Genomic DNA, 18,239 nt, shown 5'->3' with positions numbered 1-18,239 from the left:
AGATTGTGGTATTTATTATTTTGATCTCAGCTAATTGGAGTGCCAATCAGACTTTTCCTTCACTTTCTTTTTAAAAACATTAATACTTTTATGTGCTTGAGGTAGTGACCAGATTTAGTCAAAAGTTTTGTTTGCTGCCTACCTTTCTTTCCTATTTCTAAAGCTTCACAAATTTGTCTGGACTTGAACAGCATTTATTAAACACCTTCCTTTATTGCTGTGAATTTCAATTTGCCAATTTCATGAGGAACGTCAAAACCTGACACTTATGGGAACATGGAAGAGAACTTCCAGATTCCAAACGAAAGCAGAACCCGATTTCACTCCCTTGGCTGTAACTGGTTTCCAATATCATTCTGCCTCCTAATGCACTTTCTTGCCTCTAAGCTTTCAGGCATCACCTGTCGGACACATCAGAGCTGCCACATATGCTTCTTTGGATTGCCTTAACTTTGAAATAGATGCAGTTGAGGGCTGTGGAATACTGCAGCATCTCTTCCTGTAATCTCCTGTCTTGAGTGCTCTTTCTAGCCAATCCTTGGTTTATACATATAAGTGCCTATAAAATGAGATGACCTCCTAGCCCAGTGATGGCGAACCTATGACACGCATGTCAGAGGTGACACGTGAACTCATTTTTTTGGTTGATTTTTCTTTGTTAAATGTCATTTAAATATATAAAATAAATATCAAAAATATAAGTCTTTGTTTTACTATGGTTGCAGATATCAAAATATTTCTATATGTGACACGGCACCAGAGTTAAGTTAGGGTTTTTCAAAATGCTGGCACGCCGAGCTCAAAAGGTTCGCCATCACTGTCCTAGCCCTTCCATCTTACCCGTCAACCCATTCCAGTCACCTTAGCTTTCCCCAGCTTATTATTGACTATTTGGCCACACAGTTATTTCAGGCTGCATTAGTTTCATAGAGGATTTACTGTGGCTAATAGCAAGTTTGGGGAACCTGTAGTGTTAGTTTACTGTAAATTATCTGCAGGAGATGATGACCTAGAGTATATTCTGGACTTTTGACTTTCAGTCATCATAGTGTAGCTTATATTGGATTAATGTAGGAACGGTTATAGACTGGACAAACCAAAGAAAAACAATTGTGTAAAAGCTCTGGCCAGTGAATAAAGTAAGTAAAGACTTTGGGCTATATGAACCTTGAAACAAGGAAACCACACTGTGTGAGAGCCATGCCAGTTGGCCTTTTCCTTGATGAACCTCCCCTGTATGTGCAGTGCCTAGGGGATAGAGCACAGCCAAAAAGCTGTGATCTTATTGGGGTGAGGCATCAGAGAGTAGAGTTTGGAACTCCCAGAGCTGGTGGAAATTGGGGGACATCCCAGAAAGGAAGAAGTCACAGAGAGAACCTTAAATCCTTGACTGACACCTCCTAAGTTGTGCATGCTTTGGGACCAACTCCAAGCACCCCAGGGGAAACAACAGCTGAGAGACTTAAATTGCTGAGTAGGTACTTTAGTAGCTCCTACCAGCCCATTGGAGATACAGAGTTTGTAGTGCAAGACCCCCAAGTTAAAGGGGCTTACTAAATAGCTCAAACTTTCCATTGAAATCCTGTAAGACAGCAGTTCTCAACCTATGGGTTGCAACCCCTTTGACGGTCGAACGACCCTTTCACAGGGGTCGCCTAAGACCATCCTGTATATCAGATATTTACATTACAATTCATAACAGTAGCAACATTATAGTTATGAAGTAGCAACGAAAATAATTTTATGGTTGGGTCACAACATGAGGAACTGTATTTAAAGGGCCAGAAGGTTGAGTACCACTGCTTGAGTATCAAGAATTCCAGGACCTAAGCATTATTAGAACAGACTTTTGTCAGTAGAAGCCTAAAACCACCACTAGAGATGACCCTCCAGTAATTTAACTTCCTGCTCAAACAAAAACTCAGCACTCTTTGAAGGAAGACAGAATCCAGGGTCTCCTCAGGGCATCATCCATAACGTCAAATATACAATAAAAAATTACTAGACACATATCAAGTAGATTCTAAACCCCCTTGCTTTGATCTGGCCTGCTCCACACTGTGACCAGTCTTGCTCTGATAATTGTAAGAGAGCACAAGGGCCTTCTTAGAATATCTTCCTTGTCATCACTTCCTACTCTTGGTCCATCATCTAATTGGAGACCAAAGCATATTGTAGAAGCAAAAGGCGTTTAGTCTGTCTCATTCAAAGCTATAATGTGCCACCGTTAGAGCCCAGTGATGGGCCAAGAAAATGGAGAAAAATGGATATAAGAATTACTTTTTATTTTAGATTAATTATATTCTTTTAATTTTTATTCGGATTCAGTGACAGATGTTTTCCAAGAGATGTACCCATGACATTTGGAATCTAAACATTTGGTGAACAAACTTCATGTTCAAATAAAAAAGCCTTAAGCTTAAATTTACCCTTAAAAAGAGTTGCAAGTGTAATTGGAAGATTCTTTGAGTGCTTTGACCCAAAATCTTAGGTGAATGGTAAAAAGGGAAAATGATTTCCTAAAAGTAACATCTTCATTTTTCCCTAAAGGAGAGACCAAAGGTCACCAAGAACTAAACTGAGGCATAAGCACAGCTTGAGTTTTATCAGCTGAATTATATAATAATTTGTCTGTTTATTTACAGCTCTTCCTACAATTAAGTGTGAGTTTTTTTTAGATATTTAATTATTTATAGAATAAATTTCAAGTTAATGTTTTCTAAATGGGTGCATCTGCTCAAATATATTTGGTATTTTCAGGGAGTCATTTAGAAATATTTTAATCTTCCCCTTTTGTAATGGATTATGCTCTAAAAGAGGTACTGATCAAAGAAACTATGACAAGAATTACTATTACCAGGCATAAGGAATTCCAGTTATTCTTTTATTTTGGGACTTTTTCAGGAAGCTTTACTATAGGGAATTAAGCCCCCATTCCCACTCCAGTAACTATGGTAGACATTGTTAATGGATCATGATGCTCTGCCCCACTTGTTGTCGAAGACTGGAGAAAAACTAAGCAACGCTTTAGAGAAATGGAATTACACAGTTTTATTACGCCAGCAGACTCGCAGAATAATTTCCCAAGTCTGAGCAAAGTAACATGCAGGGAGCTTCTCCTTTATATTTTCCCCCAAATATGGATTATGCTTCCTGTCCTTTTGCAGGCTTTGCAAAAAAGGCCCAGGTTTTGGGGGTCTTCAGACCATATCTAATGGTCTGGCCTGGCGCCAGCACTAATACCACCCCCACCCCACCCCTGGGGCTATGCACTGTTCATAGTTTATGGCTTCTGTATTTAGGTAACAGGTCTTGCAAGACCAGTTTCTGGGAAAGAGGCAGTGACTTAATTATAGGTTATCAAGAATGTACACTGGGCTTGCTGGCACAGATTCAGATTGCTAGACCACCCCCCCCCCCCCCCAGCCCGCCAAAAAATATCAGGATTACATTGGAATTAGCCTTTTAACCTTCTCATACTGAGCCCCATCCAAGCCTCAGCCTAACAGTCAATCATTACTAGTCAACTGATGAACATATAAGATAAAATCTATTTTCTACCCCTGAAATTGATGACCATGGAATAACATTATAGAGATAAAGAACAGATATTCAGACAAGAAGCAGAAGGAAAACTTAAACTGTGCTTCTAACCAGATCCTTCTGTCATTACTTTTCCATTTCTAGACCAATACTAAAGGTTACTTCTAGCTCTGAAATTTGGTGAATTGTCATTTTTTAAAAATCACTGATTTTGAACCCTTCAGTCTTTTATCATGCATACTTCGTCTTCTATAAAATAAATTTGCAAAGAGTAAACATTCTTAATGTAGATTCCTGTAGGGGATTATTACATTCAAGACAATCTGTTTTCATTGCATTTTTCCAAGGAGGAATGGGCATTCCTTCTTACCACTGAATGTCCTCTTAAGCTACTTAGTGGGTTTCTGCATACATCAGCTTGTTGGTTTGAATTTTTCTGGATCAATAAGCAGACTTGAGAGCATAGCAATGTAGCACTTGAGTCAGACCCCAGTTCATCCATCTAAACATTCTGCCTCTGACATTGGCACCAAGGGACATTTTGAGGACCAGAGCAGGCCAAGAATGGCATAAATTTCTGAATACTACAGGGCTATTTACCATAAATATTTTATTTCCTTTAATGAAAATTCATTATTGACACAGTCATGGTATTCCTAAAAGAGTAACAAATGCAAGTTGGAGGCTCTTGCCCCTGCAAATAGGCCTCCTTCTATATATTGCCATGTTTGTGGGTTGAGACCACTACATTATTCACTGTATTTTCTACAGTAGCTACTGGCTCAGAGCCATGAGCAACACTGATGCCATGGCTTTTTATTATTGATAAAAAAATATGTTTCTAGTTCGTCAAATTATATTTCAGTGCTCTGCCAGGCCATAAGTCTATGTAACTAATGATTGGGATTCTTCAGATGCAAAGAATATCTGTTCCCTTCCAGGAGAAAAGCTTGTGGGATGATTGTGTGAAATTTTCTGCCAATATGGAAATGAGAAAAAAAGTTGTGAAGTGGAAACCAAAGAACTTCTCATAGGTGTTGGATCAACTTCAGCATCAGGAAAAGGGGGCAGAGACAGTCTACCAACTTGCATCAGGAATGAGGTGTCTCTGTGCTTCTGTTGGCAATGCTGGATGCATCCTTTCTCTATAAGTACTCGGAAGGGAGGCCATTGAGGGCTGTTGCCATTATTGGGTGGAAATTCAACCAGATGTGAATGAGTCCTTTGCTAGAAAATGTCACCCTTGTTGAAATGGAGGGGTACAAAAGTACGAAATTCCTAGCTCCCCTTGTCTAAATATGAGTTTGCCAGAAATAGACTCTGAGGCAAACGCAAATACAAGTTTACTTGGGGGATGATCCAGATAGGGGAGTCCAGAATTGAGACAGGGAAGGGAAGGCAGCCAGTCAAAGGAATGTTATAAAGCCACTTGTCACTGTGGACAACTAGAGCTTAATCCTGCTGAGAACTGGAACCTCAGAGTTACCACACTTGAGTGGGGAGGGAGCTGAGTGAGGTTGAGGGCTTCTTCAGATGTTGGTTGAGGGCTTCTTCTGGGGGAAAGAGCCGTATTAATTCTTCAGCATATCCAGCCTTCAGTATCTGGGCAGAGCACCCTTTCTCAGCTTTGGAGATACAGGTGTGGCAGTTGCTTAGCATGAAAGGGGTCAGACATCAGGAATGTGGGTGGGGCATTGATGTCTTGGGAAACACCCCTTGTCCATATTTCTCCCTCTCCTACGAAACTAGCATTTAATAATTAGATACCTGATACTAGGTACTGCATATTTCATAAGTATCACAGTTAATCCTCTTAACCACGTAAACTAGTATTGTTTTTAATTCTCCCATTTTTGACTGAAAGAGGTTAAGGAATTTCCCCGAGGACAAAAAACTCATGAGTGGTGAAGGAGGGCTTCAAATTTAGGTCTTCAGGCGCTTAGAAAACCCTGGCTGCCTGTGGTAACCAATGTCACCACATTAGTATTTGGCTGAAGCAACCTTTCTCAGTAAATTTGATTGGTAATATCTATTTGTTTGGTAGTATTTTTTTAAATCCTCACTAAAGGATATTTTTTTCATTCACTTTTAGAGAGAGTAGAAGTAAAAGGGAAACACAGAGAGAAATATCGATGTGAAACACATTGATTGGTTGCCCCCTGTATGTGCCCTGACCAGGGTCCAGGCCTGGGAGGAGCCTGCAACTAAGGTACGTTCCCTTGACCGGAATCAAACCGGGGACCCATTGGTTCGCAGGCTGACGCTCTATCCACTGAACCAAACCAGCTAGGGCTTTGATTGATAGTTTGATGAGCCCTCTCTTGAGGTTCTTGGTTACCATGACCTATGGTTCCATCTTCCTTCACAGAGATGCTGCTCATGATCTTGTTTCCACGTACACATCAATCCATTTGAATCCAGAACTTCGTTTCTGGCTTTTGAAGGGAAGGACTGTACCCTTTAAAAGGTGGGGGAGGAGGGAGTCAGTTTGCCCTTTCCAATACAGGAATCAACATGCTAGACATGTAGCCCCAGTTATGATCTCAGCTCCTCCCCTAATATCTGTGCGAACTTAGACTGGTTACTTGCTTTCTTTTGGCCTTGATTTACTTTTCTGTAAGTTGGGGATAATGTTCCAAATTATGTAGAAGCAATGACAAAGCAATAAATATACATTTACAATACTGGATAAAGATAAGTTCCACCCTTAAATTCAGGATACTGAAATTATTGGGATGATCTCAAAGAGGGTTGAGGCTTCCCTTGCCTCCCGCCGAACCTTTCACCCACTCAACTTGTAACTCCTCAGTGATCAGGTCTGTGTATCCTGGTTCTTTCTGGAACTAGAGCTAAGTATGGTGCCCAGCACATGGTAAGAGCTGAACAAGTGTGCATTTTTTTTTTGGCATGTGATTGATTTGTTAATACATTTTCCAGTGTGAAAACACAGTCCTTAAAATGAGACAACCTCCCAGCAGGCAGCAGTTCCCCAGGGCACCCTGCACCCTCCCACTGCCAGACAGCCTCCCGCTAGCATTCCTATGGCTTTCTGAACCTCACTGAGCCTAAGAGGAGGGCACTGAATTGTCTCTGAAATGTTTCCAGGGACTAAATATTTAAAAAATGAAGTTGTGCCTATATCCATTTTTACACAGATTCTTTTGTGGATGATTCTGTTCAGGGTCTTCAGTCACAACAGATGCATACATCTGATCAACAAACACTCATTAAGTGACTGCTCCATGCTGGCCACTTAAACAGGCACTGAGGACACAGAGGGGAATACATTTTCTCTAACCCTAACCACCGGTCTAGTGGAGAAGACAGAGGAAACCAAAATTGCTGGAGGCAAGGCCTCATGTACAAAATGCTGCCGCAGGGCCAGGGACTACAACAGTTATTGCATTATTCAGGGTGGGCTTGGGTGTGCTGGGTAACAAACAGCCCCCAAATCACAGTGGCAAGAAAAAGAATAAAAATGTTCTGTCTTACTTATGCTACATGTACAAAATGTATGTATTAGGGGTGTGAGCTTCTGATATTAGTCACTCAGGGATCCAGGCGGATGGGAGATCCACCCCAACATATGTTTCTTTGAATGCAAGCCTGTCCAGAAATATGACATGTTGTTTTACTCACCTTCTATTAATCAGAGCAAGTTGCTGGGCCCCACCTAGCCTTGAAGGGCAGCCACGGGCACACTCCTTCCAGGTCTCTGGAACAAGGAGAATGGGGAATTTGTGAACTGCCTGCATGGCCACCCAAGTTGGAATCCAGTTGTTGGGGAGATTACTGGAGTGTCATTTCTCAGCCAATAATTCTGTGTTTATACAAAAACCATTTATTGGGAGAAAGAACCGCTGAGTACATTCACACTTGTGTTCACTTTCTCTTTCATCAACCCTGGCCTGGTGGGCACAGGCCATGGGGAGAGAATTGGCAGAGCTCCTGTCCTCAGGGAACTGTCAGTCCAGTTGAGTCAAAGGTACAATAGGCAACAAATGGCTGCAGTTTGGTTGGAATATCATGTGTTGAGTGCTCACGCAGTACAGGAGGGCCACCATAGGAGTGAGGAAGGCTCTGTGGGAGGCTAGTACTACACCCACTGGCAAGGTTTCCCCAATGTTCATGTGAGGGGAAGAAGGAGCAGCAGGCTTTATGGGGGAGCACAGGACAGATGAACGTGTCTAAAGCAGAACTGTGAAGTCACCCCATCGCTGCAGGGGACGAGCTGGGCAGGGTCAGGACTCCAGATTCTTGGGGCAATTCCCAAGAGGCAGTCAATCAAATTCTCTAGATATTTTGGTATGAAAGTCCCCTGGGATGAGACAACACACCGCGATTGCCTGGCTCATATTCCTTCTGCTTAATGTACTAAGGGAGCTGGGTGTTAGCGTGTGTTGATCTTCATCATGGCTGCTTCATTTGATCAATAGGCAATTAGTATGTCCAAAGATACCATGAATGTCCCTGCTGCAGGTGTGTGTTTTTTTCAAAGAAAGCAGAAAGCACTCTTCATCTCCAGCAAACCTCCATTTAGATTCATCAAACCCAGGCCTCAGGAAAGCAGCCAGGAGAGAGGAGCAGGCCGCTGATTGCTGTTGCCTTGGCAAGGGGAATGCACTGGGTTCGGGCTCAGTGGTTTCTATGGGAACAGCACTGCTTGCCTTTGCTGGCCCCCTGGGGCTGGTGAGATGTACTGAAAGGAAAACTGAGAGGGAGAAAGAAGAAAGAGTCCTGGCTGGTGTGCTCAATGGTTAGAGCCTCTAGTCAGGGTGCCTGCAAGAGGCAACCAATCCATGTATCTCTCTCACACATCAATGTTTCCTCCCCCACCCCCTGCTCCTCTCTCCCCACTTCCACTCTCTCTAAAAATCAATGGAAAAAATATCCTCACCCATTGGGTAAGGATTAAAAAAAAAGAGCAGTAGAAAGAGACTTGGAGGATTGTGAAGGTGTTCAGGAGAACCCTCAGCCAGATGTGGTCCCAGAAGCCCGATCATGGGATCATGGGAAGCACCTAGAGCAGTGGTTCTCAACCTTCCTAATGCCGTGACCCTTTAAGACAGTCCCTCATGTTGTGGTGACCCCCAATTTCATTGTTACAAATTGAACATAATTAAAGCTTAGTGATTAATCACAAAAACAATATGTAATTATATATGTGTTTTCTAATGGTTTTAGGCGACCCCTGTGAAAGGGTCATTCGACCCCCAAAGGGGTCGCGACCCACAGGTTGAGAACTGCTGACCTAGAGGGACGTGCATCATGCAGCTGCCTTGGACTAAACACAGTCCTGAAGAAACAGACGCCAGTGCCAGGCAGTCAGGAATTGGTGATAGGTGACTTCAACCCCAAGACAGAACGGAATGTGTCCTTGGCCCCCTGCCAGACCAGCATCCCATTATGTTATAATTATGAGGAATGGTGATGCATAACCCAGGAAGCATGGCTAGAGGTGCTTCACATACACTGTCTGCACTCTCCCCAGCAAGGATGGCATCCACACACCCACCCTGCGGATGAAGGAAGTGGGTTCGGAGAGGGGAGAGGATAGCCTGGGAGAGGTGTAGGTGGGGTCTGACCCTGGCTTGATTCCTCACCTGGGCCGTTATGCAAAACCCAGTCAACAACTCAAAGCAATTATTACCTTCTCAAAGATGGACAAGCATCCTAGCTCTCACCCCTTGACTAAGAAATGCCGCTGGTTTGGATATGAGGAAGCATACCCGAGTGGAGGGCAGCTGGGGGGTATCAGCACCCCATCAGCCTGTGGGAGGCACTAGAAGCCCCACCTTGTTTTAAAGTTGAGAAAACTGAGACCAGAAAGCTCTGGGCAGAGCCTTCCGGTCCGGTGAGCTACCCTGCCTCCTCCACATGCTCTTGTCGTACACAGCTGCGGTTCTTCTGAAAACACCATCTCCCAGATGTGTGGTGGCTTGAGTCTGAGTCGGCCAGGAGGGGGGCTTGCTTGGTCCTGGGGAAGCAGCTCGGTGCTCTGGTAGCTCTGTTCTTGAACCGCTGGGCAACCTGGGCAAGGCTGACATTCTCCACCCCGGTCAGTGCCCAGGGTCAGCTCTCTTCAGCATTTTTCACCCCATGGATACCTAGTAAAGGTGTCTGCTGCGTGCACTAACTGTTCTCTGTGTTCCTGGGAGTAGTAAGGAGGAGCTTCGGGCCATTTGTCAGATGGTCAGTAGGCAAACTGAGGCTAAGAGAGGAAAATACACGCCACCAAAGGCCAGCCGTGGGAGTGCTGGCATCGAGCCCCGCATCTCCAGATGCCCAACTGAGGAGCCTTTCCTTGACCCCAGGCTGACCCCTTCCTTAGGAAGGTTAAATATAATCATTCCAACTGCTTTAGAACCTCAGCAAAGCAGCACTTCGTGAAACAGCGGCATGCGCATTGATAGGCTGTGTGGATAGTGCCTAAGCAGGGGCTGATGAGGTCAGTAGTAAGCATTAGGGGCCTCCCCCAATGAAGCTACTGCCCAATGGGTCTCCACTGAGGGCTCTTACATTCTCTTAATGAGCCACCATGCTGAATATAACAGCGCGTTACAATGTCGCTAACTAGGGTGAAAATCTTAATATCTAGGCCCTGCCATGAGGGTTCGGAATGCAGATCCCAATAGCAGTTTATCCAGGCCTTTAAGCTTGGCCCAGGGCCTCCCTTCTGCCACCACCACCTCCACCCCACGCCCACTGCCATGTGCGGATGCCAGTTATGCATGAGCAAGTTATGGTCTCTCGTTCCTACTCATAAAGACACCCTGCACCTCCTCTCTCCCAGTTCCTACACAAGGGAGGCTTGGAAGATGACAGGGGTGGGGGACACAGGCTGTAGTGGACACTGGGCATCGCTACGCCAGACACGTGGATGGTTTCCTGAGGCACCTGTGACTCTGTCCAGGCCTTGCTCTGATCCCAGGAACTCACTGGACTTGGCCAGTGCAGGGCTGGATAGTAGTTCACGTATTTTCTCACTAACACGTTAAGTAGCGACCTAGAGACCACCCTGATGTTGCAGTGCTGGTGAATAGAGTGGTATGCCTAATGGATCATGAAAACATCTTTTGGGGCAGAGTCCCAGGTGCTTTAACACAACTGTAGTTGGTTGCCTACCTTCTAATCTGCAGGAAACACTAATTTCCACTTCGAGGTCTGTGAATAGAAAGATAACATTTTTTCTCATCCAAGTTCATGGACCCCCTACGAACATGAGGACTGGCAGACTGCCCTGACCCCCAGCACAGAGAATGCTGTCATCTGTACTGAGCTGGTTTTCTCTCTCTTTTCTTTAGCCCTGCATGAGTTCCCCAGGGACATCTTCACCAACGAGAAACGGAGACAGGGAGCAGTGGTTCTCCATGTGCTCTGTGTAAGTACCTTCTCGTGGCTCTGCTGGAGGGTCGCAGGGGAGGCCTGGTTGGGGGGTGGGCAGTGGTGCCTGCACCGGCACCGCCCCTCCCTCCTGTTCACACACCTGGAGGAGGGTCCTCGGAGCCTTGTGGGGGCAATCTCTCAGTGTACCCTCTTTAAAAGGCCATGGGTCCATAAGCTGGCAGGCATCTGTGTGCATTCTGTTCTTGATATCCCACCCAAAGTGTGGACTCCAAGGTCAAACAGACCTGCTCCACACTCCTTAACTGTGCTCGCTCTCTCTGCTCAAATGTCACCCCCTTGGGGAGCCCTTTCCTAACCAGCCTTTATGTTGTTATGTGATTACTTGCTTATTGCCATCCTCACTGACATATAAGCCTCAGGAGAACTGGGACTTGGTTTTGTATGCGGCTTAATTTCCCCACCTGTTCCCGGCATGTGGCAGGGGCAGAGTATTTGTTAAGTCAGTGGATTAAGTATAATGGCAACTGATACAGTGCCTGGCATGTAGTAGGTGCTCACTAAAGTTTGTTCTGGCTCTGAACATCCACCACTGCCCTAGCACGTCCTCTGCAAACCCAGTGGGCTGGAGGCCTCTGATTTCCCTGGACCCCGTGGGAGAGTTTGGAGAGGGGGTGTGTGGAGATATGTCTGAGGAGTGGCGGAGAAGCCGAAGGACCCGGCCGGGTTCTGAACGAGGTGCGGCACTGTGCGCTTTCATCTCCGGGGCACCCACCCTCCCCCAGAATTCTATCATCTGGGTATTTATTGCTTTGAAAAAAAATTCTCCAAATTCCGTGACGTACCCAATAACCACTTTACGTTGCTTCTGGGCTCTGTGTGCCAGTCATTAAGAAAAGGCCCAGAGGGAATGCTGTACACAGGGTCCGGGCCTGGGTCCGGGCCTGGGTGGGTCGATGTGATGGCGTTGTTGACACACAAGGCTGGGGCTGGGGCCACTGCTGCTAGAGGACCCCCCCCCCCCCCAACTCCAAAAGGGCTGTCCAAGCTCATGGGGTCCAGGCTGAGCACTGGCTAGGCTGGGACTGTTGACCAGAGCACCTCCCTGTGGCCGCTCCAGCGTGGCTTCATGGGGCGGCTCTGAGAGGTAGGCTCACAGTGAACATGGAGGGAACCTCATGGCCTGTAATGCCCAGGCCCCTAAGTCACGGGCATCTATGACTCAAGGGGAGGGGACAGAGACCTCACTTTTCAGTGCACACCTGGACTCTGGAGTCTGACCAATCACGGGCTTGGAGCCAGCTCTGCTGTTCTCACTTTGTGTGTGGCCTCTGAAAGGATATCTAACCTCTCTGGGCCCCTAGGCTGCCCGAAGCCTGACCCCCTCATGGTGAAAGCCATCAATTCTTCAAGTCTTTTCTCACTCACCTCAACCCCCCAGAACCACCTCCCCTGGGGAAAAAAGGCATGAGAAGTCCCTTTTAAGCAAAGACAATCTCTAAAAATACCAAGTGATAAAGTTGGCGCTCTGCAGTCCCCCTGCCCGTTAGGAGAGCCCATGCACAGAGTGACTAATACGGATGCCAGCTGCCGCCCTCGGCACCAGGGAGGCTCCCTGTCGAAAGGCTGAGGAGACCCAGGCACTGAGCTGGTCCAGAATTCCCTGGGAGCCATCAGCACCCTGTGCCCCGACATCTGAGAGATGAGGTTGCTACTTTGGGCACAAACAGTGCGAGCTCCCTCCTCCCGGGCCACGTTGCTGCCTGCAGCTGGCAGGGCCCGTCCTCCCACTACCCCGAGCCCCCTCTGATGCCAGCCCAAGGCAGAGGAGGGTGCGTTTGCCTTGCTTTTCATGACTCAAAGATGCCTATAGTCTCATCTGTCTGTGACCGCACATTCCCAGGGTGGCATGAAGGCCAAGTGTACAGAAACCCTAACCCTAACCCTAATTCCCTCTTAGACACTTCCCTAGAGAGTGGGCAGAAACCTGCAGCTTAGCACCTTGTCATCGTTGGTATCTAATACTGCACTTAGCCCCTGCCCTGGGCCCTGCATTGAAGAAACCCCAGGGCAAGGAGTCTAGGGACCAAGGGCAGCATCCACCCCTGTGAGACCATGCTCCATGCACGTGGAACTTCAGAATTTTCCACCCAAACAGCGGTGCCTGCTGCCAAGGCCAGGGTGGGCCTCCTCCCTGATCCATCTCTGAGAGGGAAGAGACCAGGTGGAAAAGCTTAAACTTGCTGCCCAGGGCATCCACAGGCATGCCCATGGTGCAGGGAGGACCCAGGCTCAGACCAGGAGGAGGGCACCTCTTCTCTATGGCAGGGGCACAGGTTAGAGTGGGCCTGCCGGTACCCGCCCCAAGGTCAAGGACCAAATCTTGCCTTATGCTTTCCGCAAGAGCATTAAGCTCCCCCAGTAGGACATGAGCCTCACCAGGGAAGCCCCTTTGTACAGTGCCCGGTGCCTTGACCAACAAATCCTTCATCACAGGTGTCCTGCTCCTGCCTGGAACCCCTTTGCTCCTGTCATTGTTGGAAAATTCCCTTCAAGTTCAATGCAATTGCCTCCCAACACGGGACTTGCCTCCCAGTTTAGTGCAGGGCTGAGTGATACTTTTCACCCCCTTCACCCACCACGGTGCCCAGCGCATTTGGCATGCTCAGGAATTGTTACATGCACATGTGGATGTGAGAAGACACGCTGCCAGGACTAACCTGTAGGAACAGATGGATGCGTGAGACAGAGCGGGAGCTGAGAACAGATTTCCTGCACTCGGCCATCAGAGGGCCTTTCTGAGCCCCTGCAACGTGGGAGCGCTGGGCTGGTCCCTTCTAGAGGCCCGAGAGGCAGCCTCACCCGCAGGAGCCCACTGCCCTGGGGAGGCCCACTAATGGACATTCCAGCCCCGAGCTAGGTGCTGGCCATGCATTGTTTGTGCCTTGTGATGTGGGAATGCAGAGAAGGCAAGTCCCGTGTTGGGAGGCAATTGCATTGAACTTGAAGGGAATTTTCCAACAATGACAGGAGCAAAGGGGTTCCAGGCAGGAGCAGGAAACCTGTGATGAAGGATATGGAGACTGGAGAGTCCCTGGCACCTGGAGTGAGCAGGAACCAAGGACCTGGAGAGGGGTAGAGAGGTTTAGGGAAGGCTGGGCCTCACCTGGAGGCACCACAAGGTGGCTCAGTTGCTGAGTTAGACGTGGCAGGAAACAGATTCTGGATCTCGCCACCCCTCCTTGCTCAGGAAGCAGGGTCAGCCATAGCCGGAGGGGACCTGAGTGACCAGCCCTCCATCAGGTGAGAAAGACCTAGGCCGGCCACAGAGAGACGCTCAGGGTGGCCACAGAGAGAGGGCAGGGCTCCCTGAGGAAGACCCCAGATCTGGGAGGGACATGAGACGGGGAGAAGGGGAATGAGCATCATCCAGCTGTCTCTAGGCCCTTAAAGAGTTATGTCTGCCGCCTCCAGGGAAGGGAGGGTCTCAGAGGTGATTTCTGTCACCCTGGACTGCCTCAGAGAGGGCCACAGGCTGTTCTTTTAGATCTCAAGCAGAGAGCAGAGTCCTTTCAAATCGTACTCTGAAACCCGAGCGTTGGTCCCCACGCTCATCCTTCCCCTTCCCACCTGGGCCTCCTGAGCGGGCTGTTCCTGTGAGGCCCCGTAAAGCCGTGGCCTTCAACCTCAGGCAGGCATGGGCCTTTGGACACCCCCTCTCCCACCAGAACAATCTTAAAAAGCCAAGCCTGCTTCTCTTTTTCTTCCTCTTTTTCATACAAGTACTTCCTTCCTTTGTGTATGATTTGTAGAAATCAGCCATTTCTGGTTAAACTTTTCAAACATCATAGATTTAATTTTTCCTTGAATCTTTCTGATTTTATCCATTTCAGAAGCCCTAAATCCTGGGATTGCACTAAAGAAAGATTTCTATTCCTTCTGACTATTCTTTATATATGGGCTCCTGACTAGAGTGGGTAGTTCATCATCTGTATAACTGTCAACAATGAATAGCCCCAAGGAAACACACTAGTCTTTGGACTTGATTTATAGCCGATCTGTTATAATGTTGAGACACTAAACGCAGTGTTTCCTGTTTCTGAGGAAATTCGCACCCCGTAAACTCGGGGAGCTGACCCCAAACAGAGGAAGAAGCCTGTGGATAATTTTCTAGGACCATGGTTTGTTTGTGATTTATAAGAATTTTGTGAAATTTCACTAATTATCCCATGTGTCCATAGCTGAATCATTGAGATTATAAGCCAATTTATACATTTTCTCTTCCAGTAAAAGCAGCTTTCAATAATCAGTGTTTGAAATTCTTCCTCAAAATGGGTCTGTTTTTAATAAATCAACCTCCACAGCAGAAATAAATACCTTGTCAGCTTTGGGAAAGGATTCTCCCTAAGATTCCAGCCTTTTCAGGTGTTTAATGTAATCCCTCTCTTGCGGTAGGAGGATGTTTCTGTGTGCTTGTGTGTGAGGTGGTACAGAGTGAATGTGTAGTCCTTCTGAAGGCAACGTCCTACTAAGTGAGTCTGTTTGGAAGAAGGGTCCAGCCACTGATTCAGCAACTCAGACCCATCCATGGACCAACCCAGGAAGGAAATATTAACCAGAAAGTTTCCGGTGTCCATCTTCATATTCTAAAACCTAGACAGGCTCCAAGGAGCCCACAGGAAACTCAAGCATTGACTCTGTGTGTGCAGAAGTCTCTTCTTCCTCCGGGGAGCAGTCAGGGCAGCCACCCTTGGGCCCCGTCAGGCTTCCCAGGGTGGCAAAAGGGATGTGTGGGCCATAGGGAGGTGCCTGGCCATGTGATCTAAGGCCTGCTCTGTCCGGCAGTGGGGACTCCCTTGTCCACAACTCCATCTTCACCGCACCCGGTGTACAGTGCCCACTTTAGGGGCTCGCATGTACTAAATAGGGGTGGGCTCCACACAGGGTGGGCCATTTGGGGAGCTCAGGGAGGATTCTTGTGCTGGGCCGTCAAGCCAGGGCTCTAGCATGTGGAAGTTCTCCAGGGATGGCAACAGGACCATAGCTGCTGATCCCTGTGGCATCCCTGTAGGTGATGCCCAGGGCTGGACCCCAAGGTTGGTGGTCTCCCCCAAACCTCCAGCTCCTGTCCGCATCTCTCTCCCCAAAAACTCCAGCTCCTGTCCACATTTCTATCCTCCTCCTCCAGCCCAGTTTTTAATCTGGTCAGGAAATTGGGGAAATTCCCTGTGAGCCTGCATCCAATTCTCTCTTATTCCCAGGTCAGCATTTTAAAGTCAAGAATTTGCTAATTCCTGTTTCATGATTCCACTAAGACCTCCTTGCTCCCCAAAGCCGCAGTGGAAACCAGTGGGCGTTGGAGGAAGGCCCTGGAGTAGAGGTGGTGAAGTGTGATTGGGATGTGTCGGGGAGGAAGGAGGTTATTCAGATATCATCCTCCCCGTGGGATTGTGGGTTTTCTAGGTCCGTTCCCTATTTCCTCTCTGTGGCGGTATTCCCAGCTAAGCACAGTGCCTCGATGGCCTAGATGTCCCTACCCTCCCCGCCCCCTCCATCTCCACACAACCTGCGCCCCATGCAGGCCCTGACGCTGCCTGGTGTCCTTGTTGCACCTGCTCTGCTTGCTCACTCCCTACCTGTACTGTTCACAGCCCCAGAAGTGTCTAATGCAGCGGTTCTCAACCTGTGGGTTGTGACCCCTTTGGCGGTCGAACGACCCTTTCACAGGGGTCGCCTAAGACCATCCTGCATATCAGATATTTACATTATGATTCATAACAGCAACATTACAGTTATGAAGTAGCAACGAAAATAATTTTATGGTTGGGGGGTCACAACATGAGGAACTGTATTTAAAGGGCCAGAAGGTTGAGAACCACTGGCTAATGGGTCCAGCTCATAGGTTTCCTGCCTGACATGTGTCCCCAGCCGGCCTATGGGTTGACCTCCCCTGGGTCAGGTCCTAATCAGTCGTTGTGATGGAAGGACAGGGCTTCCTTCAAAAGGTGCAGGGATGGCCAAACTCCTAATGGGGAGTCTGGGCTCCGCCACCCCAACCCCGAAACTAACCCCTCTACTCTGCGTGACAGTGAACGCTAATTTGGATGTGTTCTTGTAGAAGGGAGTTGGTCTGGGGAGAGCCCACGTCCCAAATGGGAACGGCTACTTTACTCCTCTGAGCTTCCAGTTCCCCTTTAGTCCTGGGGGAGAAGGCTATCTGGAAGAGCCTCACCAAGGAATCCATTTCCTTGAGGCCTGAGCCTCTCTGTTATATCTGCTGTCTAATTTTAATATCTGGAGGAATGGTTGCTCTGGGCAGGCTCCCTTCCCTGGGGTCCAGATTGCTTTTGTTAAAAACCTGAGAATAAACTACTTAATGCAATAGCTGGTTCTTAAGGGCAGAAGGGCCAGGGTACAGGCAGGAGGTGGAGGAGGCTCCTTCCAGCTCCACCAGCCCCACTCCCCAGCCCTGGGAGAGGCAGCTTTGCATATCAAAGCTCGCCAGCCACCTCAGCCCCAGGGGTTATGTTTGTCTCTCCAGGGGCTGTCCTTGGGCTTTCTGGGCTTTGAGACTCTACTTCTATGGCCCAGCACTAATGGAACTTTCTGTGCTGATGAAAATGTTCTCTGTATGCACTCTCCAATGTGGTAGCTGCTGGCCACCCGTGGCCACTGAACATTTGAAATGTGGTTAGTGTGACTGAGGAACTGATTTTTAATTTTATTTCATGTTAATATAAATGTAATTAGCCACATGTGCCCTAGAAAGCATAGTGATGAGTTCTAATTTCGCCCCATCTTCCCTCCCGTTGATTATGTTCTTAACTTGAAATCAAGAAGCAGAGATGGCCAGGGAAAAGGTCACTAGCAAAGGATGCAGGGAAGGCTCCTTGGGGCCACCACTGTGGGATGTTCTATGAGGAGAAAGGACGCCTCGGAGTAAGAAAAGTTATGTCCCTAACAAGCTCCCGACCTCAATTTTCATGTCTGTAAAGTGGGAGTACATAGTAGGTGCTCGGTAAATGCTGGATTTTTTTAGTCTTCATCTTCTCCCCACCCCACACCCCTCTACAGGCAGCTCACTTGTGCTTAACCCATCCCTAAACTCCTCCTGTCAGGGGATCAGATCCATTCAGTGGCGGTGGGTCCTGTGAGCTACAGGACAGGGGTCGCAAGGCCTCTCTGCAGCTGGCATTTCTGCCACGCCCAGGGCTCTGGGCGAGGGGCTGCTGCAAGCATTTGGAGTTTTAAGGAGACCTACATGATCTGGTCAGCAAGGTTTCAGCAACAACTTACTTGCTGGGCAGACGTGTTTAGTGTTTAGTTAAGGGATTTCACCCTGGAAGAGAAAA

At 47.7% G+C, this 18,239-nt stretch overlaps 1 protein-coding gene across 2 annotated transcripts in view; it reads left to right on the top strand.

Moving 5' to 3' along the window:
* The window catches only part of SLC24A3 (solute carrier family 24 member 3), a 461,550-nt gene that overhangs the window by 260,535 nt on the left and 182,776 nt on the right, over positions 1–18,239 (top strand). For both annotated transcript variants that reach the window (XM_070419848.1, XM_070419850.1), the window contains exon 3: positions 10,848–10,924. In XM_070419848.1, the coding sequence (XP_070275949.1) occupies positions 10,848–10,924 (77 nt within the window). The remainder of the gene's footprint in view (positions 1–10,847; positions 10,925–18,239) is intronic.

This window comes from Myotis yumanensis, unplaced genomic scaffold (genome assembly GCF_028538775.1).
Source record: "Myotis yumanensis isolate MYYU_CA2020_CCGP unplaced genomic scaffold, mMyoYum1.0.hap1 SCAF_7, whole genome shotgun sequence".
NCBI classification, from domain to species: Eukaryota; Metazoa; Chordata; class Mammalia; order Chiroptera; family Vespertilionidae; genus Myotis; species Myotis yumanensis.
This window is presented reverse-complemented; position numbering and strand designations above follow the sequence as displayed.